This window comes from Gossypium hirsutum, chromosome D06 (assembly GCF_007990345.1).
Source record: "Gossypium hirsutum isolate 1008001.06 chromosome D06, Gossypium_hirsutum_v2.1, whole genome shotgun sequence".
Taxonomy (NCBI): domain Eukaryota; kingdom Viridiplantae; phylum Streptophyta; class Magnoliopsida; order Malvales; family Malvaceae; genus Gossypium; species Gossypium hirsutum.
Genome location: NC_053442.1, coordinates 59,960,687 through 59,988,260, shown reverse-complemented (window position 1 = coordinate 59,988,260; position 27,574 = coordinate 59,960,687). Strand labels below are relative to the sequence as shown.

At 30.8% G+C, this 27,574-nt stretch overlaps 4 protein-coding genes across 5 annotated transcripts; 1 reads left to right on the top strand and 3 right to left on the bottom strand.

Moving 5' to 3' along the window:
• Nucleotides 1-1,129: 1,129 nt before the first annotated feature.
• LOC107900442 (DNA replication complex GINS protein PSF3) lies at nt 1,130-3,434 on the bottom strand. The gene is made up of 6 exons (XM_016826042.2): nt 3,254-3,434; nt 3,089-3,157; nt 2,907-3,007; nt 2,289-2,381; nt 1,744-1,883; nt 1,130-1,455 (listed from the first exon to the last, which is right to left on the bottom strand). Exons 1-6 carry the CDS (start codon nt 3,296-3,298, stop codon nt 1,346-1,348), a joined length of 558 nt encoding a protein of 185 aa, XP_016681531.1. The 5' UTR covers nt 3,299-3,434; the 3' UTR covers nt 1,130-1,345.
• A 1,613-nt stretch (nt 3,435-5,047) lies between these two features.
• LOC107900441 (putative ABC1 protein At2g40090) lies at nt 5,048-9,304 on the bottom strand. The gene is made up of 12 exons (XM_016826041.2): nt 9,025-9,304; nt 8,594-8,748; nt 8,342-8,467; nt 8,083-8,178; nt 7,861-7,961; nt 7,694-7,730; nt 7,204-7,422; nt 6,952-7,063; nt 6,364-6,455; nt 5,997-6,176; nt 5,688-5,801; nt 5,048-5,543 (listed from the first exon to the last, which is right to left on the bottom strand). Exons 1-12 carry the CDS (start codon nt 9,206-9,208, stop codon nt 5,346-5,348), a joined length of 1,614 nt encoding a protein of 537 aa, XP_016681530.2. The 5' UTR covers nt 9,209-9,304; the 3' UTR covers nt 5,048-5,345.
• Nucleotides 9,305-15,300: 5,996 nt separating this feature from the next.
• Nucleotides 15,301-19,347, top strand: LOC107900440 (uncharacterized). 2 transcript variants are annotated; one of them, XM_041096012.1, is made up of 4 exons: nt 15,301-15,778; nt 16,027-16,301; nt 16,663-16,816; nt 18,697-19,347. In XM_041096012.1, the coding sequence occupies exons 1-3, from the start codon at nt 15,502-15,504 to the stop codon at nt 16,726-16,728; spliced, it is 618 nt and encodes a 205-aa protein (XP_040951946.1). In that variant the 5' UTR covers nt 15,301-15,501; the 3' UTR covers nt 16,729-16,816; nt 18,697-19,347. The 2 variants fall into 2 exon arrangements, with proteins under 2 accessions (XP_040951946.1, XP_040951945.1); XM_041096011.1 differs by having other exon boundaries at nt 17,333-19,347.
• On the bottom strand, nt 18,544-23,201 carry LOC121203585 (cytochrome P450 90A1). The gene is made up of 8 exons (XM_041096010.1): nt 22,577-23,201; nt 22,252-22,401; nt 21,851-22,105; nt 19,558-19,644; nt 19,388-19,466; nt 19,171-19,277; nt 18,950-19,083; nt 18,544-18,869 (listed from the first exon to the last, which is right to left on the bottom strand). The coding sequence occupies exons 1-8, from the start codon at nt 23,090-23,092 to the stop codon at nt 18,779-18,781; spliced, it is 1,419 nt and encodes a 472-aa protein (XP_040951944.1). The 5' UTR covers nt 23,093-23,201; the 3' UTR covers nt 18,544-18,778.
• Between the last annotated feature and the right edge of the window lie 4,373 nt (nt 23,202-27,574).

Here is a 27,574-nt window from a genome sequence, read left to right as displayed (position 1 = left end):
TGAAAAGATCTTATTTTTTAAACATATTTATGAAACGATCTTAAAATTTTATCAAATAATATTCAAAATAAATAAAATAAAACTCATTTTGTCAAAATAAGTCTAAAAAATTAATATAAAAAATTCAAAAACCGAACTAGACCAAATTATAAAGAACAATTCAAAAAAATCTAAAAAATTCAACCAAATCAATCTCTCCTAACTAAAAGAGATGAAAAATTAAATAAATAACTCAAATAATTTTTTTATAAAGTTAAAAGAGTTAAATAAGTATTATACCTTTTAAATTTTAAATTAATTTAACCTTAAAACATTCTAATTAAATTTTCAAATATTAATATCAAATCAATTAAATTGTTCCATTAACTCTATCTTTAAATACCAACTCAAATCTAACCTAAAATATATGTAAAATACATGTTAGCTTGTTAATATAAAAATGTTCATACCCCAAACCAATGCCTAATTTCAAAAAAATTTTAAACCAAAGTTTAAGCCTCTTCCACCCAAGTTGACTCAAATGATCATTTTTATTATTAAAAAAAATAAAAATTGAAAACTCAAATTACATTAATATTATTATCAATACAGAAAGATGTGAATTTGTATATGCTAAAACACATCATCCTCCTTTTTAAGAGTTAAAAAACTATAAATAATTTCCAAACATTGTATTACAAAGAACAAATATGAAATTAATATTTTTTAAAAAATTATTTAAATTTAATTATATAAATATTTTATATATTTTTTATTATTTTTAAATAATAAAACAATTAAACCAAACCGACCTGAGATAAAAAATTCAAACCCAAACCCAATCTAAAGCAAGCAAAACTATCTTAGATTTATAACTTAGATTTGAAATGTCAAAAAAATTGATCCTCTTAAATTTTATTAATACTAAACTTTTTTATCATACCAAATTTAAAATTTTCATATAATAAATGCATATATTTACAATTTAATACATATAATTTAAATATACTCCACATCACGCCCAAATTAGCTGCTAAACAAATGAAAAATTATCTAGTATTTTAAAACTTAAATTATGTTAAAGTTCAAAAGATTATATTAACCCAAATGATTTTATTTAGAATAATTTAAAAGTAAAATTTAAATTCAATAATTGAAACTCTTTTATCATATGCTATTAAACTAATTAAACTCAAATACTTCAATTATCAAATTAGGTTAACCTAATTAAACTCACGAATCCGAATAACATAAACAAATATAATATTGATATACATGTGAACGACATTTTTCATCAATTTCAGTCGGCAAACTATAAGTGAATATGTTACCTTTATGAGAGGCATCTTGAGGTTAGGATATCAACTTATTCAAATGACCTCCTTTTCCTTCCAAGAACTGAAGCTCTTTGAAGCCTGGGGCCGCCCATCCGCCACTTCTTAAAGGCCGACATCGAAACTTGAGCTGCTTCATACACTACAAAGATGAACAAAACATAATGGCTATGTTGTTCAACTCGCAATCTTTCTCGAAATACCCATACGCAATGCTTATGCTCGACATATGAATATGATGATATAACTTCTAAGAATCCTCCAAATACAAGGAAAAACTTGCAAAAATTTGGTTGTACTCATGTCAAGCACATATTTGTACCTAACACTCGTACCTAAGGATAACATAGCAGAATTGTAATGTTTATACATCTAAAGGAGGCATAGCAGTGAAAGAAATAAGCTTCAAATAAAGGAAAAGGATTCTCACAATTTGATTCTTCTTTTGTTAGAAGGGTCAAGAATTTCGAAGCCGTTGTGTATGCTGCAGTATATGCCTTGGTTAAGATCTCCTTATATCTGATCTTGAATGCCGATAAGAGCAAGATTTCAATGGTTTTATCACCAACCCTATCCCATCACAAAGTGGCGACTGAGAAATCCATTTTTCATTATGTTACTCGGACTTCTTTAAGTATTAATATCGGACAATTGTGCTCAAACATATATATATATATAATCCTTTAAAGACTCTCTAGATACCAATTTGAAACAATCTTGTTGGACCAGTTGGATTTAGAAGGTCTACTGGCCAGACAGCCTAGAGATGAACTAAAAGCATGGATCCTACGTTGCTTGGATTCTTCAATCCATGAGGACGTAACCTTTAAGGATCCTCTAAATACATAAAAAAGAATACTCAGAAAATTTTAACTAAACCCGTGTTGGATAATATACTTAGTACTTGACGCTTACACTCGAATCCAAATAGCATAGATTCTAAAAGATACTATAAGGACTGACGGAGAGACTCACAGTGGTGCTATCTTGCATCCAAACTCATAAAAATATGGAGATCGAGATTTAAGATCCACACAAGCAGCATCAGCTTGGATTTCCAGCCGTGTTCTGGACATATTAAAAATATACATTTAGAAAAACATCATTAGCACAAAGATAACTTTGCAAGCACGTAAATCAACACATTAAAAAAATAGATGTGGGACTATCAAATAATTAATCATCATCCTCCCGCTGCAGATAGACAGACTTATGTGAGAATTTATAACTATTTAGTGTTTACTGCTTCAAAAAAATCCAAACAATGTTCGTTGAGAAATAAAATCAAACACCTATTGAGTACTACCAAGCCAAATTCAACATACAGAACACCTTCGGATGATCAAGCATTGAAAGGCTTATGGGTGTCCAAAAGCCAGTCGTTAAGATCCGTGATTCTTTCGTCTCCCAGTATAGTTCTTTTTGGACACCACCCAGATACCTTTAAGCTTTGTCACTTTCGCCTAATTCGATTCAGAACAAAGTACGAGAGTCCTTTTACCTACTAATTGAGCTAAATTTATATTAACAACAGCCAAAATACCTAACAAGATGAATACTTTTTTTGAGAGCTATTTAGGGGAGAAAAAGTACCTTTGATTGAAACAGGCAGGGACGCTTATGGATATGGCTTGCCTTAAGTACAAGTCTTGAGCAAGCCACAATGGAAGCTCCACTTTTGCTCCTTGTTCAACCTAAGATCCAAACATCATAAATTAACCCTTCTTTCTTAAAAACGGGGTTAGAGAGGAAAATTATAAAAAAAAAAAGCTTACGGAGTTTGTTTCAGAACTTGGATCGATTATAACTCCATTTGCTGCTTTATGAAAAACAACTGGAACAAACTGAAGTGTGCAAAAAGATTTGGAAAGAAAAATTAAATGCGGAAATTGAGAATTTAACAGTATGCAAAAAAAAAAAAGTAAGAGTGTTAAATCAACCTCTTCCTCTGCTAGAATGTCATCGATATTGTAGTAATTCGCCATTTTCTTTTCTTCTTAAAGTCCCTTTCAGATCTCAGAGATGGGCGGAAATTGAGGGAAGGGAAAAGAAGATTATTGATTTAAGGGGTTTAGATTATTTTGGGAAATTGAGAGGGAAAATTGATGAGAAAAGGAGGGAAAATTAAACAAGATTTTATTTGTAATTTTCTAATGGACTTTCCTTCTAGCTTCAAAATCTTGCTTGGTTTAGGAGGATTTTAGGCCCAATAATTAGGGCTTAATTAACCCAATGGGTATTTTATCATATCACAATTCTATTTAAGTTATTTTATATTTATCTCAATTTTGATCCATTAATGATTAAAAGATATAAAATTTTCCCTCCAAAAATACATAAAAATTTTGAAACATTTGTATGTTGATACGTGGTCATATCATTTTTTTATACTCATATCATATCTAAATTAATTTCACCTTGAAATCAATATTTTTTTAAATTAAATCAGTGATAAAACCATCGATTCATCGATCCTACTAAAAGTTATTAAAATTCAAAACACAAAAAGTGGTTCAACCAATTTTTTATTAAATCAACAGGATCCTACTAAAAATTATTAAAATTCAAAAAAAAATGGTTCAACCAATTTTTTAATCAACTCAATTGGTTCTAGATTTGTTCATGAGTTGAGCTATTTACCCAGGCCCGAAGGCCCGTCTAGGGGTGTTAAATCGGTTAATCGACCCGAACTACCATTAACTGAATTAATCGACCCTTTTAAAACCTTAACCATTAACCAAACCGATTTTTTTTCAAAAAAAATAAACCAAGCCAAACTTTTTCGATTAATTCGGTCGGTTAATCGAATCAACTGAAATTTATATGTTTTTTTTTTTATTTTTGGTTAAAACAGGTATAAAACATATAAAAAATTAACCGAATTAACCGACCGATTAATTTATACTTCTAAAAAATTAACCGAACCGTCAGACCCTCAACTGAATAGTTATATATTATAATATTGTTTATTAAGTTCGGTTAATTCAGTTAACTGACCGATTTCAAACTGAATTAACCGTTAACCGAACTTCCAAAAAATTGTTAACTGACTCTGACCGAATTAATTCGGTTAACCAACCGATTTAACCGAATTAATTCGATTTTACTCGAAATTTGCACAGCCCTAGGCCCGTCCAAAATTTGGAAGAGTTCGGGCGAAAACATTAGGCCTGAAAAATATGCTTAGGCAAAAAAATTAAACCTATTTAAAACATTGACTACGCTCGAGCTTGGACATTTAAAGTCCAACCTGGCCCATTTTAAGTTTATAATACTTTATATTATGTTATTTTTATATATTATATAATTTAGAACCCATTAAAAAATAAACATATACTAAATATATAATACTACTAAGATAACAATAAAAAAATATAAAAGTATTAAATATTAAAATATAATAATACAAATATATTTTTTAAAAATTTTAAAAAATAATATGAAAGAGCCTAAAATTAACTTAGATTAATCTTTTACAAATATAGATGAATTTGAACAAAATTTTAAACTCAAATTTCAGGTGAGTCTAACTTGGACAAACATAAAATATGTTAATATTATACTCCAACCCGACCCATAAACACCTCTAACCAATTCGTACCAGCTCTCAATTTAACAGATTCAAAATTACTTTTTGAATCAATTACCCAATCCGACCGGTCAACCTGGTTCAAGCTAAACAAACAAAAATGCATCGGAGACACAATTTGCAACAATCCTAAAAGATACATTAATCGAGTAATCAGCTGATTCAGCTTTGTCATTGAAATTAATCCACTGTTTTTTTCTCAGAAAAAATATCATGTTTTCTTGTAGTTACAGTTCATAAGTCGTCCGGTTGAATGGGGGGATTTCCATAACATTTCACTAATGCCCCACACATAATGGGTATTTTAAGAAATCATGATAAAAGAACTATATGAATTTATTCCTTTCTTTGAAGTGATAAAGAATCAATACGTTTGTTGATCCGAGCTCAAACAACCTCCACGGAGGTCGGTTGAAAAACTGTTCTCGGAACTGAATTGGTGTTCAAGTCAATGCATTACGGACTCGTAAAAGCCAAAAAGCTATCTGCAGTGCTAAAAGGCGAGCTTCAAAAAGGAATTCCTCGAACCAGATATCAATCCAGGAAAATAATGATTTCATCTGCGTCATTTTTGCTTCGACAACAGCTTCGGAAGAAACTCTTCCGATAATCAAAAATGTCTCGAGTGAAGAACCCTGTAACTGTCATGCAGCAGTCAAAGCAATAAGCTCCTTATTATAGCCATATGTTGTTCTAACACTCCCATGTCCGAGACTCACACTCAAGTCCAAGTAACATGGAAACAAAGAATTTAATGAAATCAAGTACAGAAAAGTAGAGAATACCAGCGAGTTATTGACTGCTCTTAAGCAATCATTTGTCTTCAACATTAATAGAATAACACGGGGCAGTCGACGGAGAAGCTCGGATATTTGAGGGAAATATTGAGATGCATACATCTGCCGGAGAAGATAGATATGGCCGAGCAAGAAGTGAGAATCAATCAATTAAAAACAATCCAACATTCAAACTTATGGCAAATCATAATCTCTAAACACAAAAACAGAGCTCCAATGGAATCCTTATTCAGAAGGAAGCCAATAAATAGGAGGAAAAATATATCAATATCAGTACATCAAAACTTATAATATCACCTGTAGTTCAGAAAGATCACTATCAGTGCCTTTTATGACCAAATGATCCACAGCTGGGTCAATGACCCGATTCCAGGGCCTCATCGTTAGAATCCCTGCAAATAGCACATACAGGTCCTCCCCAGCACCCAATTTCACACTATGTTCCTTTATTCCATTAGCATCAGAAAACACCAATGCCTGCAATGCAAGCATGAATTAACATATCACATTGCTCACAAGTAAAAGCCGATGTTACTCTAGTGTTGATACACAAATATTTCCAGCAAAGGTACTTTAAGAAAATGTAAAGTCAAAGTAATGTAAATAAAAACTATAAATGCATCCAAGAAATATATCCAAATTTTTTGGGAGAGGGACAACGTACCCTCCAAAGAGAAGCATAGCTGAATCTAGTAGAGAAGTCGAGTTCTTTATAAAGACCATGGTCTAACAATATCAACTGTGGCTTTTTCTTGCCTGTGGACCAAAGGAGAAAAAGATCAGGTTCTGAGTGTTGTATCCAGAGAAGCAACTAAACTTCACAATCAAACACATGAAAAAGCTTCAAAAAGAAATCCATCACACAAACTCGGATTTTTAATGGCCACATTGAAGTCCCCAAAAGGGTGCAAACTGGTAAAGCAAGTTTTCGTTAATTTATTATGAAGTTGGAACATTTGAAACATTTTTTTTTTCCTTTACAAATCAATAACGAGTTCCATTACTAAGAGTTTTATTATTAAAATTCTAAAAATGACATCACTACTTGCAGTGAACAAATTCATGCTGAAAGACAGAGCATGATCTTAGACGGATCAAGCTGGAAGAATTAAGAAAACAGACATGATAATACTTAGCTTATTGAGGATAGATATGGAAACAAGAAAGATTTAACATCATTGATTTGAGTTGCAACTAGTTAAGAACAAGTGGAGACATTCTCAAATGATTTCAACATAAAAGAAAAGCTCACCGAAAGTTCTCCTTTTGCCAGACGGTAACGGCCGAACTAATAAATTAGCAGCATGTGGATCACAATGAACAAATCCATGTTTAAACATCATCTCAGCAAAAGTTTGACTAACCTGCATAGAATCAGATTACATATATTATGACAATCACATAACTGCACAAATATATATATCCTTTAATGATTTTTCCAGGAGTTAATACAGCTTCTAAATGCCAAAAACAATCGGCAGACGATAATAAGCCAAGAACTTACCAATCTTGCAACATCACTAGGTTGGATTCCAAGTTTTTGAATGGTAATGACATCATTCACATATGCACCGTCCATGAATTCCATTGTTAAAAGCTTTGAGGTACTCAAAGACCAATGCACCTCTGGTGCATAAACATAATCTGCAATATGAGGAGACAGCTTCCGAAAATTTTCCAAACATTTGACGCTGTTCTTTGCCTCTATCAAAAAGTCTAGCTCCTGAAAAGCCCAGAATAAATCAAATCCTATATCACGTCGAATGGAAAGAAAGCTAAATACATAATTGGCAAATAGAATAATAAGTATCCGAGCAAAAGAAAATTACATATATCGTTTATGTCCATGTTTGACAAGCAAGGGTGCATTGGAAGGTATAAAACCAGAAAATAGAGCACAAGAATACCATATCATAAGCAAACCAATTGTATAATAATACATCTAGATTTCTTGAAAGCGTAAATTCAGACAAAGGAATTTTTAAGCAACTTGCCTTGGGTAAACTTTCTCGAATTTCAGCAACTAACCATCTGCAGGCATAAGCCAAGATATTCAAGAATTCTAACAGTTGAAACCACATAACGATAAAATGTTTGAGAAGTACATGGGATTCTGCAGTTGTGCATGAATGTAGAAGCCAAACAAGGCAAGAAACAGTACCTATAATCAAAAGATGGGAATAACTGATGTAGAGTGTTGACAAGGAATTCCACAGTGGCTTGGTCTGCAGCTGCAGTATCTGTCATGTGAGTGTGCTGAACCTGAATTTCAAGAAAAATGATACGGACATGGAAAATAAATCCTAATAATAACACCCAGAGGCCTAAATTTGTAGAAGTCAAATAAATAAAAATTCCTGAGGTAAAAGTAACAGAGTGAAACCTTCACAGCAACTTTTTGACCATCATGCGTACGAGCAATATGGACTTGCGCAAGAGAAGCACTTGCTATCGGTTTTGGATCAAATTCATCGAAAACCTGCATATGGAAAGCTAGTTTAAATGGACAAGTATACCCTCTACATGTGTAAAGAAACATCGATAGCATTTACTATATTGGAAAAGCAGTTATCCAACCTAAACAATCATTAAAAACAATTCAATTCTGCTTCTTAAAATTATGTTTTCAAAACGATACATACTTTATCAGGTGTCTCTCCAAGTTCCTTCTTGAAGACTTCACATACTTGATCATACGAAGAAACCGGACACTTATTCAACATCGACTCCCTCATTGTAAGAACATACTCCTGAGGAACTAGGTACTCCTACACAAATAAAAGAGCAAAATCTTTTCGAATCAAACCCATGACCGAATAGTATCTAATGAATCCAAAAACCAGATCAGCAAACTTCATATCGAAGACACAGAGTCGGCATTACTAAAAACATACCAATTGCCCAATATGTTGGCCAAGCTTGATATAAATTCCTCCATTTCTAAAACAAAGTTCTTGAAGCTTTCGTGCCGATCTTAAATGAACTTCGTGTTTAATCTTAGCTCTCTCATTACTTCCTTCCGGTAGTCCCCATAATGAATACTGGTAATCTAATAGCATAATTCAAACGCGTCACCAAAATTTGAAATATATAAAAATATACGAGTACCCAAATTCTCAATTATTTGCTAAATTTCTATCTATGGCATTATAAATAAAACAAAATTATCATTATCCCTTTAAATCTAACAAATTCAACTGATTTCTTTTTTTTTCAATGAAGTTATATTTTTCATTCAAGATTGGAGCTTTAAGCTTTTAGTTAACTATCTTAACAAAATGAAGATAGAAAATAAAATGTTACAATTTTCAAGATTTGGAGGTACCGAAGACGATAGAGGCAGCAGTTGCGGAGTCACGGAGAAGGCGGAGAGGGACGGCGGTGCAGAGCTTGAGAGCTGCGGCGGGGTCGTCAGAGGTGGCGACAGTAGCGGCTGCACCTCCCGTACAAAGGGCAGTGGCGGCAACCGCAAGCTTGGCGCGCGTACGCCAAAGGGATCGCGTTGCCATAGATTTTTTGGGATGGCCGCCCGCAAGACTAACGGGGACAAGCGAGCGAAAATAACTCTCCTATGTTTTACCGTCTTTCGGTTTTTTTGTTTTTGTTTTCCCCTTGTCTTGTCTTTATTTATTTATTTAAAATTTTGGGTTTGGGTTTAATTTGTTGGGGGAAATAGGCCAATAGCCCACAAAGTAATATCATTTTGTTGGGGGAAGATGGGTTTTCGTTTCGTTTTGTTGGTAGAGGTGTTTTGAAATATAGGGCTCGAGATAGTTCAAATAATGTAGTTTATTATTCTAAAATAATAAAATATAAAAATATTTTTACATTAAGGGTATATTTGTTTTAAAAAGAATTATCATAATTTTTTTTCAATATTTTTCTATGTTTGTTTCATTGAAATTAGCTTTCTGATCAATAAAAAAATAAATTCATTTTCTTTAAATTAAATTATACTTTTGAAATGTGTAAACCATTTTTCGAAAAGAACTCATCATTCAACTAGAATGAAGGTTATTGTTGGGCTAAGCAATACGCAACATTTGGATTCAGATAAAGGATGACTTAAAGAGGCATTGGGCTATGAATGGGGGGTTGATAAGCTCATCAACGATACCAATTACTTTGATAAGGTCGTTGTCGACTAAGACAATTCCTACCAACACTAGGTTAGGGACTAGCTCGTCAATAAAGATTGCACATGCTTGCGTGCAAGCTCGCTAATTTTAATTTCGGTGGTGGCTACTCAATGAGGGTTCCCTCGAGATAAATGGATACTCACCGTCGAGATAGAAAAACAACAATTAGTTAGTTCTAAACTAAAGCATATACCACGAATCCGTGTCAAATTGACAATCTTGGATCAACTATTTAGTGATGACAAATTTGTGACACCAATGCCAGTGCCCAATCCACCGTGGACGTTCAGGAACCCAATTCCAATTCGATTGACACTTCAAGTCACTATCCTGGACTTTCTTTATGTCATTCAGCTCTTTCATGATAAGTTGCCACATGTTAAATTGGCACAGCACCCAATCACTATGTTGTTATTCGATGATGTGGAATCATATAATGACTTTGTAGGTTCTCCCCCATTGAGTGCACCACCTCAACTACGACTTTCAATTGCAAATAGCCTGAATGTCTTTAACCTAGTACAGTGTCCACCAAAACTACAAATAATTATTTGAAGTTAACAAAACAATCAATGTTAATATTTTTTGGTCATTGATGCAATTATTTCATCATATTTGATAAATTTCCGAAATGATCGAATTGATTATTCATGGAAATAAACAAATGTTATTCATTATCTCTATTATGTATTGTCTTTAATGGTTTTCGTAAGTAAAGCAAAATGTATAAGAAAATATTGGCTTATTGATTACCTAAGGTTTAACTAATATTAAGTTGCACTATATGAACAAATCATAATGTGAGAAGACAACTTATATTACTAGGTAGGTAATCGAAATTATCTATAGTTTGTAGAATGAAATTGAGCAAATGATTCAAATAATAAAGGATTATTATGTAGTCCATAAGTCCAATTGGGGAGATAAGTTGTCTTAGCTATCAGAGCATGATTGACTCTAAATAATAGAGACATATATGTGATTGTCTAGATCGATAATACATTGGATATGACCCAAGTTGAATTTATCCTAGATCTATTTTTAGATTTATTCACTTATTACGTTTATGGTGTGACTTACCTAAATCCAGAGTAAGTGACAGATCATGTGTGTATAACTCATGTACTTTGATATATTGAAAACCTGAATTCTTATAGTAGTGGACCAGAAGTTGGTATGTTGGGTATATGACTTGTGTATGGCATGGTATCAATTTCAATGGTAAAATTCATAACTCAAATAAAGAGTAAATGATATCCTCTCATTTGCATTGTATGAATTATAAAAACGGGACCTATCTAAGGTAATTTGTCTAAGATAAATGGTTTTGTCATTATGATTTGAGTAATGATCATTTTCATTGTGGAAGACACAATGGTGACTATGAGATAAAACAGATTGAATTGGATGAATAAATTTAACCTAAAGGAATCATGAATATCCTATTAGGGTAACACATATGAATAAGTCATTGGACTAAAGCTTGAAATCAATAGCTTTTGTAGTGAAATATAATAGGGGAGTTCAATTATGGTACTTTAGTGAAATGACTCCTTGACTAATTAATTTTGTAATTGCTAGAGGGGATGTCTTAATTACAAATTATTTATGCCCTAGTTATATATGTCCAATCGGTTCTTCTACTAGCTTAACACAATTTTTTAACAGATTGCGTTCAACATGAACACATCCAATATGTACACTTTAACATATTGGTTGAACTCTTCATCACTTGCATTGTCCACTAGAAGATACTTGACCAATGTATGCAACCATGTAAACTTCACTCAATTGTCTTTTAAATCTCTATTGTTATTGAGACAATGGTCGAGTAACCTCCTCATTTCTAGCTCAAGCTCAAATTTAGCCACCTCGGTTACAATAACTTATTCAATTGGAAGACTGTTGATTAGAGCTACATCTTTTAAAGTAATTGTCGCGTGGAAAGTGAAAAGCAATAGTTTCCAATTTCCACATTTCCACGAAGGCCATGAGTAGCGACAATCGTAACAGAATAGAAGTTATTTCAACCACCTTTAAAAATTTTGGCTACATCTAGATGATTTGTAAGTCTAGCATGGTCCTCGTCTCACATCAAATAATGTATGTTATTTTGAATCCAAATGTTTCATTCCTCAATCTAGTAAGTAAACAAAAACAAATAAAATCAATATTATAAACTCAAAGTAAACATAATTTAATACTAAAATTTAATATAAACAATAAACAGATATTTAAGTAATACTTTAATAAAAAAATTTACCATATTAGAGGCTATAAAAGCTATATGTTTCTCTTCCCTTAAGAGAGCCATGATAGAGTTTTAAGTGTGTACTTGATTGGGTAATAAATATGAGGGATGGAAGGAGGGAGTTGAAAAGTGGAAATAAAATAAAATTTGAGTGTGCTTGGAAGGAGAGAAATGTGAGAGGAAAGAAAATAGGAGAGATGATCACTTTTTATTCTAATGCATAAAAACTAATCCTTCTAAATTAGAATGATGGGAGGAGAGAAAACGAGAGAGATGTGTATGTTAGTTTAAAGTTATGCATTTTTCAAATGCTTTATTTGCTTTCCTTTCATTTTTTTTCAACTTTACATAGCAATGGATGGAAAGAAAATTCATATTTCTATTTTTCTATCCTTTCAAATTTTCATCTTTCAAATTTTCTTTTCACTCTACTAAGCAAAGCCTAAAAGATTGAATATAAGGCAAAACAGAAAGATTTGACAACTTTTTTCACTTAAGAAGTCAACATTGATAGGAGATAACTTTAACTTTACTTGGAAAACAAAATGAGAAGGGGTCTTTATAAGCATGATGAAAGAATTTTTCACGAAGAAGTCGATGCCTGTTAGCATCAACACCAATTTATGTGTGTTAGATTAAGTTAAACGATTAAAATTCAACTTCAATAATTAGAGTTAGGTTTACTGAAAATGGTGAAAACATGAACATATGTAAACTCAACACCTGTATGTGCCGAACTCACCAATATGCATTTATTAAGGTTAGGTTTATGATAAACGATGAAAATTTAAATGAAAATTTAAACACATGTAAACTCGATATGCAAGTGTCAAGCTCAATACTATGAATTTATTAGAGTTTAACTCCTAACAATAAAAATTAATTAATAAACGTTGATATATATTTTAAAATTTGAAATCTTAATTAAATATTGATATATCATCCACGTTGCAATCTGCATGCATGCCATATTAGCAAAGTTAATAAACGTTAATTTTTTAATCTATTTTGATGTGATTTGATAAAGAAATACAAGTTTAAAGACTAAAAAAGATAAAAAAAATTAAATAAATAACTAAAATAATTTTTTATAGAATTAAAGAGCTAAAAAAATTATTTATGTCAAAATTAAATAGATAAGTCCATGAATACTAGATTTTTTTTTTTGTAGAAAACACTTTTTAAACGTTTAAGAATATTAAAAATGTTTAACCAAAAAAATGTGCAATGGTCATGCAAGCAAGACCCCCACTTGTTTTCTAGAAAAGCATATAATATAATATTTTATTGCATTATTATATTTTATATATTAGAACCTTATTCTATTTCACACCGTGTATAAGACGTGTGCATCTCATGCCAAAAGGCTTCCACCATTACTACTTAGAGTTACTATTTAATATATTGATGCTAATTTTTTAAAAAATATTTATTTTAAATATTTTTATAAAATATTTATCAATATTCTAACATTGATTTGACTTTTTTAATATCTTATATATGATCATTTTGGACACAATATAATGACATGATATATATACATAAAAAATTAATTAAAACATAGAAAAAAGGAAAAGAGCCTACATATTTTACGTAGAAAATTTGTATCGAGAAAAATTACGAGCAAAGAAGAAAAAATTTACTAATATTAAAAAAATATAAAAAAAAGAGCTTACGATTATGCGCAATTTTTAAAGAGTTAAACAATTTATCTAATAAAAAAAAGTATAATCTTATATGAATTCAACTTTTACTAATTTCATCTTTAAAGAAACGAAATCTTAATGGCAGTGTTTCGTATTTCTAGAGCAAGCTTTGAAAAACAGTTGATGTTATCACTTAGCATGGACCAAAACATTAACTAATATTTTCATTACAAAGTTGCCACGTAATTTCTTACGTCACAACGCCTATTTTTTAAAAAACACCCTTCCCTATTAAATATATAAAGACAAAAAAATATCTATATTGCGGGGACAACTTTGAATGAGGGTAGTCCAAATACACCTGATCCAAAAATCAGTATTTTATAAAATTTAAGATTTAATTTGTGTTTTAAAAAATTAAATCTTTTTATTTTAAAAAAATCCTTATTTAATTATAAATATCATTAATATTTTATCAGAATTTATCAACTTGTTAATAATATAAAATATAAGGGCTAAATCTTAAATTTTATCAATATACAAAAATTGACGACATATTTCAACCTACTTAAGATTACCCAATTATATTATTCAAATCAAACCATATTATTGTATTAATAATTTATTAAATTCATCCTTAATCGATTATATAGAATGTGATCATAATTTTTTTTCCCTTAATAACATAATTAATTTCCTTTAATTTTTTTTAGCCTTATGGCTAGATTCATGTGTCATGCTTGTGTGTATATTTTAGGCCTCATGATCCATGTGTTAATCATCTAGAAAATGGGAACGTTTAGGTGAAATTTGGCAATTAAGGGGCCCTCATAGGCAATTTACTTGACTACTTGTCAAATGAGTAGGATGACATCAGCCCATACATTTGGATTTTTGACCAAAATCATTTAAACAAAAAAAAAAAAAATAGGGACCGCTTGGTAGATTTTTACAACTTCGTCATGTACGGTTTGAATTTTTGGGCAACAATTTTTTAAATTTGGAGTGGTTGGAATAATATAAAATTTTACTATCTATATCAAGTATTATGGAGATCTATATATTAAAAGTAAGAATATAATTTATCGTTTTTATTTTGAAAATAAATAAATTAGTCATTGTACGTTAAATCAAAAAATAAATTGATAATTCTGTAAAAAAATTCATCTAGATCTATTATTAAAAACCGATAATTGTACATAGGCCTAAGGTACATGTGGCATGTCACATGTCACATGTCACTTTCTGGTTTTTCCGTTAACTACGCTAGTTTTTAACAGTACAAATGAATGAAATTTTAATAGAAAGGATCAAATTGCCTTTGATTTAATGTACAAGAATGAATTTGTTCATTTTTTTAGTTGAAGGGGCAAAATGTAATCTGACCCCTAGTATAGGGGCTTTTATGATAATATTACCAGTGAATAGCCGGATCTTTTGACGGGTACAGTAGAAAGTTGTCCGTTAAAAAAAATTGTATAGGTAATTCCGTTAACAACTCCGTTCCAGTCCTACCCGCCATTTCAATTTAAGAGTTGCTTGTGCGTGTTAATTTCCTCCATGTCATCTTCAATTGTCATCAGTTCCGTCACACCCCAATTCTCACAGTCAAACACTTGGAACCTTCTTTCATACCCCACTGCCATTTTCCCTTTCATTTTTAACCGTAATTTTTCCATTTCCTCCTCACTCAACTTTCAATCCTTCTTCTTTGTACATAAAAGAATTCGCAAAATCAAAAAAAAAAAATTGAAGAAAGAAAGGAGATGGGTTTTTCAAAGGAAGAGAAATCGAGAAGAATTTGGAGGGTATTGAAAACAGTGTTTTTCTTGATAACAATGGCGATTTCGTTCCTCGTATTTTCTGCGCCGGTTTTTCTCGTTCTAGCCGATGCTCTTTTGCCTTCCGCTTTGCTCTCTGCTTCGCTTTCTCCTTCTTATTTATCACTCCAATCCCTTTCTTCCCATTTCGATAACTATGATTTTAGATCTTCTCTCATAGATATTCCCCTCATATCCATCATCAGATCAGCTGTTATAATCGGTAAGTTCATCAATAACCCATTCCGGATTGAATATGTTTAGTGGATTTAAAAGTCAATTTACTTTACGCAAAAACCCTAATCGAATTGTTGTTTCCTTCGGGGCTATTTCATATGTGAGGTCCCTGGAACTTGAATTTTGTTTGGTCTAATTCTGAATCCAGTCCTTATCATACTTTTGAAATTTAGTCTCTCTGCTATACTACTTGTTTAATTGATTTGCAGATTTTCTGGGTTTTTTTTATTGCAGTTGTTTACAGTTTTTGTGATGGGCCAAAACTTTCGAGGGGACCATACCTGGGAATCACAATGATTTGTTCGATTTCATCGTTGGTTTTTGTTTCGATAAAAGCTTCGTTTGTGTTCGGTTCGAGAATTCCTAAAGAAGGGACATATGTTACAGCCATGGAAACCGCTCTTTTCATTTCTTCATTGGCTTTGGCAATTGCACACATGACTGTGGCTTATAGGACAAGTTGCAGAGAAAGAAGAAAGCTCCTTGTCTACAAAATTGACATTGAAGCTGTAAGTTCACGCCAATCTCTATTTCCATAGAAGTATAATTTTTTAAAAAAATCTATATTTATAAAATATTTTAATAAATCGAATTAAATTAAGGTTTGTTGATGAATTAATTAAATGAAATAGTGAAATAATTGGACAGCGTATTTATTAGTGATTAGTGTGAAAAAATTACGGTAATAAAGAGATTAGATATTATAATAATATTATCAATAATAAAAAATAATAAAAGTGAGCCCAAAGTCCTACCAAAACTGTAGAAAGTAGGGAATTTTACGTTTCTAGAAACTCAATTGGTTTAAGGAAAGGAAAAGATGTTATTTTCATAAATTAAATGAATGCTTTTTCATTTTTATTGGCACAGATTTCAGCTTGCAAGAATGGGTTTCCAAGGTATCATAAGATTCTCCAACAAGAAAGGGTGAAGTAAATGCAATATTACCAACACTGAACGATTTTCCTCTCCAAGAAACCTACCCTGTTCTTGGCTCATCACATTCTTCTTTCTCACATTTCAGGTAATTATCACTTCCATGATTTTAAATTTTATTTTTATTATTTAATATCATATTCGAGTCTAATAATAAGAGGTATTCATAAATCAAATTCATTATAGATTTTAATCATATCTATTTTTTTATACAATGCTTAGAACTATTTATAGACCTTTTATTATAGTGGGAAACTAGGGGCTGGCATGGCCCGACCTCTTAAAATGAAAAAAAAATTCATATGGCCCTTTTAAAAATTTAGAAATTTTAAATTAGTAAATAAAAAATAAAAAAATTAATTTAATCTTTTAAAAATTATAAAGATATAATTTATTAAAATGGTAGAATTACATTTTCTCTGTCGTAGAAGTTACAATTTAATTTCGACCCCTAAATTTTTTTTTTGATTTCGTCTCTGCTTCCTAACTTATAAATAAGAAGATGATGTGTTTCAGTTAATTTAAACCCAAGTCGATAAATAAATATAGTAGTAATGTTGTAGCCATGAAACTTCACATTTCTTTTTCCTTTCTTCTTTTGTAGATTTAACCAAAACCAATCAGTCACTTGAAAATCAAAGTGTTAACAAGCAGATCACAGCCAGCAGATACAGACATACATACATACATACATACATACATACATACATATATATATTATATTTCGAGGAAATGATCGAACATGCAATGATTTTGAGTGTACAGTTTGTATTACATCTGTAAATATTAATTTAAAAACAAAGGAAGAAATGGGCCAAAGGTCTTTTCCATACCCCAATTTTTTTTTGAAATATTTGAAAAATATTTATTTTAGTTATTATTTTGGCCGAACGATTTAGGTTAATTATTTTTGGTTCGAATAAAAATATTAAGGTTAAAATATGTTTTAACTCTATATGCTCTATTTTTAAGAATTTCGTCTATCTGTCCCTTGCCGATTTCAATTTAATTAGTCTAACCAACTGATTTGATCCAGTTCAAGTTTTTATGTTTTTTTTTATAATCTTTATAAGATTATATTAATTTTAGTACTTTTTATGATTTTTATAGAATTTTAATATGTTTTTTAATTTCAAATATTTTAAATTTGTTTTATTAATTTTATAAAAATATTTTAGAATTTATTAGAATTTTATATTTTTATATTTTTTATATCAATTTTCATAATTTTTATTTTTTATATTTAATATTTTTTAATTATTTTTATTGGAAAAATATTAGATTAAACTAGAAGCTGCCATCTGTCAACATCTAATTAGTCCGCCAATTTATTTTGACAGTCAACATGGTTAATGATAAAAATTGTTAATGTAGGAGCTTAATTGATTATTTTAGTTAATGATAGAGGCTAAATTGAATATGAATTTAATACATGGGCTTAATTTATCTTTTTTGCAGCTTTTTAAATATATAAGTCACATAATTTAAAAACAACAAAGGTTGTGACATAAATCCTATATATAAACATAGTAACTTGAATTTGACTATTTTTTTTGGACTAAAATAATATAAACCTAGACTTGCTTAAGATATTAGAGTATAGGAGGAAGGGTTGTATGAAACTGTGATTCCATGTCATTCTTTATCTCTTTCCATTCTCTTATTATAAAGAGATAAAAATGATATGAAATTACAGTTTCATACAATCCCACCAAATTAAAGAAAAAAAATGAATAAATAAATAAAATTCATTTTTTTATGATTCGATAAAGGAATCAAAATTCAAAGTTTTTGTGTGTTTGTTCTTCAGCTTTGTGCAATGAGAAATTTGGTGAATTTCATTTAAATAAATAGAATTTAGATGCCAACATTTGGGGAATTTTTACAAGTTGGAAATAAGGATCAAAACAATGCCCACTGCATCTCTATTACCTGAACAACATTTTTATCCCTCACTTTCAAATCCAGGTAAAATAGTGATCGTAACCCCAACTTTGGAAATGATTACACCTCCACTCCATCTTCTTTACAATGGCTAAGATGCCCAGATTTAACGCCGACGCTGCAGATTGATCGGAAATCGCTTTTGGGTTCGGGTTGTGGGGAAGAAAACTAGCTTATCTTCTTCAGCAGGTACCCAACTGTATCAGAAATATAAACTCAGAATGCAACAAGCTTCTATTTTTTAACTCAAGTTCTAAATAAAACTCGGTTTGATTACCTGAACTGAGTTACAAGGTGGTGTAAGAAGACTGAGATTTCTACTCTAGCAAGCTCATATCCAGGGCACAATCGAGGCCCTCCTCCGAACGGCGTGTAAAAATTCCCGGAACAGCTCGTCCCCAAGTTATTATTCTGTTCAATTTCATCCAACACTTCTTTGTAACTTTCGTCGTGTACCATGAACTATAATGTTGCGTTACATCTTATACTTAAATTTACCTTCCATCTCCATGGATTGAAAGTGCGAGCATCTTTAAAGTGATCATGATCAAGATGTACAGCACGAAACGATGCAAAAACCTTCCAACCCTTTGGAATTGTGTAACCTGGTCGAGTTGAGTTACCAGTAAGCACACAAAAAATGAGTCTAACAGGTTTCGGATTCGAATTCTAACATCTACTGCTCTGTTTCTAGACTAAAATTGTGCGTACTTACCTTTTATGTTGACATCCGTCACCGTTCGTCTAAAAACTCCACTAATAATGTTTGCGACTCGTAGCGTCTCGTTGATAACCTGGAAAAATAGTATTACCAAACCATGGATTAAGCAAGAACAAAAGTGAATATAGGTTTAATCCTTAATTTGAGGACAATGGATTACTTACACATTGAGTGAATGGCATTGACTTATAATCACTCCATTGAAGACCCTCTGAACCGCTTTTCTTCAATCTAATACCGTCATGTTCTTCCTGCCGAATCAAACAAGTTTCGGAATCACTACGTATTTAAACAAAATAGAAATGGGACTCTTACACTTGCAAGCTATTCGAGTTCAATTTTTTTTTTTAAATTTCACTTAGAGTCTAGATATTGAGCGAGCTGGCTCAAGTAATTTATGAGAAATTAATTTTCCTAAACTCGATTACACCCCTAGATGATGGTCCATTGGCCTAAGTGGGTCTCAAGCAATTATGGGCCATGTGGTGTTCTCATGAGCCCTAATGCCCTTAAATGGTCTCACGCAAAACTGGTTTAAAGACGATCAAACGGCTAAGATTAAAACCATCACCTCAATCAAGAGAGTCTGTTAAGGGAAAAACACAAAAAAACAAAACAAGCCTAAGAATAAAAAAAGGATTTGTTTCACTTCCAGGGTAGTGACGTATCTATAACATCAGCCAAAAGCTTTACCACCGTCCGATGGTTCTTCCCCTTGAAATCAGTGCCGCTCAATTCCCAACAACTCACCTAGGAACAAGGGTCAAATCGTACACCCTATTGCACACAATAAAAAGTTATAAAATTCCCCAATGACCCAAAAATACCCGTCGGTTTCCAAGCATGGGAGAGGACTTCATGGTCATTTCCTCAGAGACAAAATGTTCAATGAGTTAAAAAAGGTGATCAGAAAGTTCTGAGAACTGGTAAAATTTTCCTTCTTTTTTTTTTTTAAAATTTTCTTAATTTCATAAATATATTTTAATTTATTACAGCTTAAGGCGTGCAATTTGGAGAGTCATCATTCTGTCCGGTTAGACAAAATTCCCAGTTCCTACTTTGACTTTTTTGTTCTGTTTGTACTTTTTGCCTCTACTTTTGACCTACAACATTAAAACAGAATCCAACCTCTATCATTCATTTTTACGCACCTTTTCCTGGTAAATATTATTAATTTAAAAATTAAAATTAAATAAGTAATATGAAATTACCAATTAGTGTCATTTCAACAAATATTTAAAACATTTGGTTTTATCTACCAGATATTAATTCCCAAATCCCATCTACGTGTGAATGAAGAAAATGAGAAGTCTTTAAAAAAAATGACCAATTTCATCATTATTTTATTTCTTGAGGACCCACTAAAAATATAAATACAACAAACTATGTCTCCTCGTTAAAAGTTTTAAAATAATAAAAATAATTTATATGTAAAGATGTGATATCTTTCTAGTTGACTAATATATATTTTTTAACAAATTATATTTGTTCTTTTAGAACTATCCATGTCCTAACCCATAAGAGAATAATATGTTTCGACACACTCGAACTCACATCCTCCTGTATTAACAATAATATTCATACTAATCGAACTAAAACTCAAACGACTAGTTGACTAACATATTTAAAGGCTACCAATAAATTAAAATTTATATAAATAAAAATCTCAACTCATTAAACTTTTTTACATAATAAATATGGATAATTTTATATTTTAATTAGATGATGTAATCTAATTCATTAACATATTTAAGTCCTATATATATATATTAGAGGTTATATAACACCCACAATAAAAAATTATATAAAATTAATATCAAGAATCAAATCCAAACTTGAAACCACACATTCCTTTTGAGTTTTATTTTAATATGGTAATTTAAGCTATTTAACAAAAATAAATAAATTAAAAAATTTTCGAAAAATATTAATATCCTTATAATAAAAATCATCGCTTTTAATTTTTTTAATTTTTAATCTTGTACACCTGACTTAATTAAAGGCTTTATAAATAATAAAGATATCAATATACTGAAGTAAAAGTACTATGAAGGTCACTATAAGAAGAGTCAAATTGTATTTTGTCCCGTCTACTAAAAAAATGAGTAAATTAATCTTTGTACGGTAAATAAAAAAATAAAATAGTCTCTTTTTTTTATTAAAAATTCGACCTATTTGTTTTGTTAAAAATTAAGATGACTGATGGAATAATTGTACAATGACATCTGACGTGTCACGTATACCTCATGATGAGACATATGGATCAATTTTTAATAGCAAGAATGAATAAATTTTTAATAAAAAATTCAGTTTATCATTCGATCTAAAATATAAATATTAAATTGCTTATTTTTTTTAGCAGGAAGCAAAATTCAATTTAAGTACGGATCTCCATGCTACTTTTACTGTGCATAGAATATAAAATTATAAAAAAATAAAGATAATAAAACAAATTACCTTGAGTTGAGCCAAAGCAAGAGGGATCTGAGTCAAGAATTTGACAGCAAGAGTCATGATAGTTGAAGTAGTTTCATAGCCAGCAACAAGCAAAGCAACCATGAAATCTACAATTTGTTCATTTGAAAGTTGGTCTTCTTCCCATTCCCCTCCTAATAATGCTCCCAACATATCATTCTTCCTTTCACCCTTTTCATACTCTTCTCTTCTTTCCTTTACTATCTTGCTCAATGCTTCTGCCACTTCCCTTCTTGCCTTCAAATTAATTTCATAATTTTTTAATTTATTAACTTAATGATAAATATTTGTATTCGACATTTTGGTGTATAATATGAAAAAACATCTTAAACTTGTATACTCGTATTTGGATATGGAAAAAGATATAGAGTGAGTTTGCTTACTTTGATGGCACGACGGTAGGTGGCGGAAAAGAGAGGCAAAGGAACGGTGAAAAAGCCTTCGATGACAAGAACGTAATGTTTTCTTAAACTCTCACCCCATTCACCAGGATCGAAACTCATTAGCTGCTTCACCGCTAATTCAAATGTTATCTATTAAAAAAGAAAAGAAAAGAAAATTATAATTTATTAAAAAATTTAATAATCACTGGGTGTTGATGTGGGGTGTGGCAATGAAATGATTGTGAGTCACCAACAACGCCATCTTTGATTCAGAACTGAGTCGACTCAGTCCCAGTCCGACTAATGATTTGTTATTTCTTTTTACCTTCTTGGCCGCTTCCATGAGGAGGATACGGTCGGTCCAGGAATCCAAGTTCAGCCGGATTAACCGGTCTATGTCAACCAAAAGTTGATCTTTGATAATTGACGAGTTGGCGAAACTCATGGTCAAAGAATGCATTCTTTTGTGAAGGTTTCCTTTCATCAAAAGCAAAGAATGTTTCCCCAGCAAATTCGAAATCGAACCGGGGTAGCTACACTCGAACAGCTTCCCTTCGTTTTGTAAGATGAACCGGTTCGTCTCCGGATCGGCTGAAAACACAGTCGGCTCACCGAACACGTGGGTCGTAAATACTGAACCGTGCCGTTTCGCCCTTTCATCAATAAACGGCTCGGGGTTTTCGGTCTTGTAAGCAGATATAAGCTGTAAAGTCTCCCCGACGAAAGGTAAACCCAAGTTTCCCGGCGGTAGACGGAGGCGCCGGAGACGATAAGCACGGAGGAGGAGGAAGATGACGGCGGAGATGGGAAGGATGGAAAGATAGTGAACAAAGATAGCCATGGAAGAAGCTTTTAATTCTTTTTTTTTTTTTTGCTTTATCGTTTTTGAATATAAATATAAAGAGATATGGGAATTGGGAAGTTTATAAAGGAAGTGTGTGGCTTAGTTAGCAGCACACGAGGGGTATCTGTTAAGATCAATATAAGGAAGGGGGTGAAAATGAAAGATAACAAATGTTGGGGGATAAAATTGGTAAGAAACTTGTCAGCCAGGTGTAAACCATATAATTTATTTATGGACTGGATTGCGACCCCGCGGGTAGTCCGATGTTTCCGATTATAATTTAAAAAGGTATAATTCTTTATTTGACCCTCAAACTTTATAAAAATTCATTTAGCCATTCATTTAATTTTTTAATATATTTTAATCCTTAAACTTGCATTATTTGTCAGATCACTCCAAAATTAATGAAAAAATTAACGTTTGTTAACTTTTGTAACATCTCGAAATCTGGGGTCAGAAGTTTTGAGATTTGTGGTTAGGGTCAGTGAGTGGGTTGAATGTTTGGGTTCAGTTTCGCATTTTAATGTTAGAATGGGCCTGTTGGTCTAGTAGTTAGCCATGTGTTAGTGTATTTTTGGGTCTCGTGTTCGAATCCCTGTGAGTGTTTTTGATATTTGTTTGTTTTTATGTTATTTTATTTTATTTTTAAAAGGGGAAGTTAATTTTAAAATAGAAAATAAGTTTAACGTTCTTCATTTTTTTTCTTTTTCTTCCCCATCGTTCCTCTTTTTCTGTCCTTTTCAATTTCAATTTCGTTTGTTCTTGCTTCTTCTGTTTTACGCAATTTTTATTTATCATTCCGTCAAAGGAGATTGCTCTTGTGTGTTTCGTGTTATCGAATGTGAGTCAGAATAGTCTTATGGAGGCGAAGCAATTAATCTTTGTTGGTTGTGATTTTGATTTAACAATTATTGTATGACATTAAATTTTTAAATATGGCAACCCGCATGACAATCCATGTGGACTTTATGCTATTTTTTAATTTCATGTATTTTTTTCATTTTTATAAATTTTAAATTATTTGTTGACGTGGCATATAAGAAAAATAGTGTTATGTTGGCATGAATTACACATGAACTACCACACCAGTTGTCACGCCAACATCATTAAAAAATTAATGTTTTAGTCAGCATTTTCATAAAACTAGCGAATTTCTGTTAAAATTGATTTAACCCTTTTTAAAATATTAATGGTCAAATTTAGCTAAAAAAATAATGCCAAATTGATGAATGATGTAAACGTTGATGGCTAAATTTATCATTATATCATTTTAATATAAGTTAAAGATTAAGATTTTATTAAATTATGAATTTAGAGACTTATTCAAGTATAAAAAAATATAAAAGAAATTATTAAAACAATTAAATTTTAGACTGCTTGTATTAATTTAGCCTCTATATAAATATTAATATAAAATTTTAAAATGATTTTATTGTTTTTTAAAGGTATAATGACATATTTGACCATTCTACATTATAAAAATGTTATTTTAGTCCTACATTACAATTTCACCATTTTAATAGCCTATATCTTCATAATTTTGAAAGGATTAAGTCAAAATTTTATCATTTTGGGAGGTAAAGTGCAATTTTACCATTACTAACTTAAAATTTTATAAATTATAAAGTGGCCTAAATGTAAAATTTTCTATTTTAGGGGGCTGGGCTCCTACCAGCCCTCCTGGCTTCGCCCCTACCTTAAACTTGCATTGTTTGTCAAAATCACCCCAAAATGGATGAAAAAGTTAATAGTTGCTAACTTTGCTAATATGACAATTCATGTGTATGTCATGTTAGCAATTAATTATTTTTTAAAATTAATTATTTTTAAAAATTTGTACTTTTTAAATAATAATTTGTTAATATTTTTTTTGAATTTTTTAAAATTTGTACTTAAAATTACCCGTATAAAACTTATGAGATTCTACTTAAACCGAATCAAACCATATCTTTCTGAGACCTCCGGTATGCCGAGTCCAGCTCCAAAACACGGAAAGTAAAACACGGAAAGTACCTGAAAGGACAGACACTACAGAAATTTAAAAAATTCAAAAAAATATTATTTAAAAAGTACATTAATTTTTTAATGATGTTGGCGTGACAACTGGTGTGGTAGTTCATGTGTACTTCATGCCAACATAACACTATTTTTCTTATATGCCACGTCAACAAATAATTTAAAATTTCTAAAAAATGAAAAAAAATACATGAAATTAAAAAATAGCATAAAGTCCACATGGATTGTCATACAGGTTGCCATATTTAAAAATTTAACGTCATACAATAATTGTTAAATTCATTAAATTAAGTTTTGTAATTGTCATGCCGGCTTATTATTTTCACATATAACTCACTAAAAATCCATTTAATGGATTAATGACTATTATTTGCATCAAAACTGAAATTTCAAAATTTGAAAAGAATAAGAACTTAAAATAATTCAAATAGAAAATATTGACTAAATCTATAATTGTACGCATAGTACAAAACTAATAATTGAATTAAACCAAATATATTTAACTACAACTATTACTACCTAGAGGTGCCCATGGGCTGGGCGGCCCGCCTGAAATATGGGAGGGTTCGGGTAAAAATATAGGCCCGAAATATGGGTTTGGCCAAAAAACAGGCCTGGCCTCGAGCACCACTTTTTTGGCCCCGGGCCCGACCCAGCCCAAATTTAATAAATATATATTGTTTGTTTTTTTTAATTTTAAAATATTTTTAAAATACTTTTATTTTTATTTTCTTTATTTTTAAAATATTTGTTGGTGTTTATTAAAAAATAGGCCGGGCTCGGGCTTAGGATTTTATTCCTGGGCCGGGTCTAGACAAAATTTTAGGCCCATATTTCGGGCAGGTCCGGGCCCGGGCCTAGGAGGCGGGCCAAAATTTTTTCTGGGCTCGACTTGAACCTGGCCCGGCTCGGCCCACGGACACCTCCATTACTACCGTTTGAGTCGAGACTAAAATATCGAAATTTGAAAAGTATAGAGATTAAAATTGACCAATTCAAAAAGCACATGGATTGAAATCTGCAAATTTCATAATGCTCAAGGACTAATAGCAGAATTTACCCAAAACTAAAATTTTAAGACTTAAAATTACTACTTTATTAGTTAATTTAGGATCATGTATTAAGATTTACTACATATATCAATTAATATTTTGGTATGTAATTAGACAAATTGTTGTAATTATAAATTATGGATTTATTTAAGAGCGAGAGGAAAATGATGTTCTAAAAACCTCATTTTCTTATTAGTCTTGTCACTATCAAATCTTATATAACTCACCATAAATTGGAATTTAAAATGGAAGGTAGAGTTGAATTATTCATGCAATTATATTTATAAAAAAATTCCAACATCTCAATAATTCACAATAATTTCACAAAGAGAAAAGGGGAAGGAAAGTATATATAATTGCGAATTCAGATATATTTTTATTATTGTAAAAATATAATTTTATTATTTTAATAGTTTATATTTTTGTAATTTTTAAAGGATTAAATTAAAATTTTGTTATTTTGGAAACCAAAGTATAATTTTACCATTACTAATTTAAAATTTTATAAATTGTAAAATACTAAAAAGAAAATTTTTTCATTTTAAGGACGCTAGAGACCCTGTCAGTCCTCCTAACTCTAGCCCTACACATATATGAATCAAGTTATCCATCTTTTAAAAGATTTTTAATAAGTGGTATAATATTAGTTTTAGTCTATTTCAATTATAAATATAAATATATTAATAATAAGTGGTTGGGTATAATGCACTTTTAAGAGGAGGACCAGATTCGAATCTTGGGGGCAATATTATTAAACATGCCTGTTTAACCCTCAAACTTTTAAAATTTTATATTGATCCCAATATGAAATTTATGCCCCATGGGACATGAGCCATAACTACCTTTATACACGCTTTCCAGTCTCTTTTACATTTTGCCACCCCAACCTTCCTCCCATGATGCATTTGTTCTTTTGGCCCACCATGAACCTACTAGAAATATAAAGCAATCCTAACTTCATCATCATTATTTTTTTAATAAAATATTATTTCAAGAAGTTATAAAAAAGAATAATTCACGTAGATGTAAGTTGATTTTATTTCTTTGTTTATAGTTTAATTTTTAAATATAAGTTCGGTGCTTCGTCACCTTAATTGTTTATTAAATTTAAAGGATTTTATGATTATAAGAATATTATAGGTATAGCATTATGCGTTAAGTTTAACACTTAAAAAAAAAAGTTAAATTCTGCTATTAGTCCCTGTATTTAGCAAAAGTTATGACTTTTATTTGGTGATTTTTAGTCCCTGCACTTTCCAAAATTTTAAAATTTTAGTCCTACAAAATAATAATTGTTAAACTCATTAAGTAGCGTTCTGCTAATTCCAGAATCCGATACACCAGACATATTATCATATATGTAATGTAATGTTAACTTATTATTTCCACATATTACTCATTAAAGATCCAA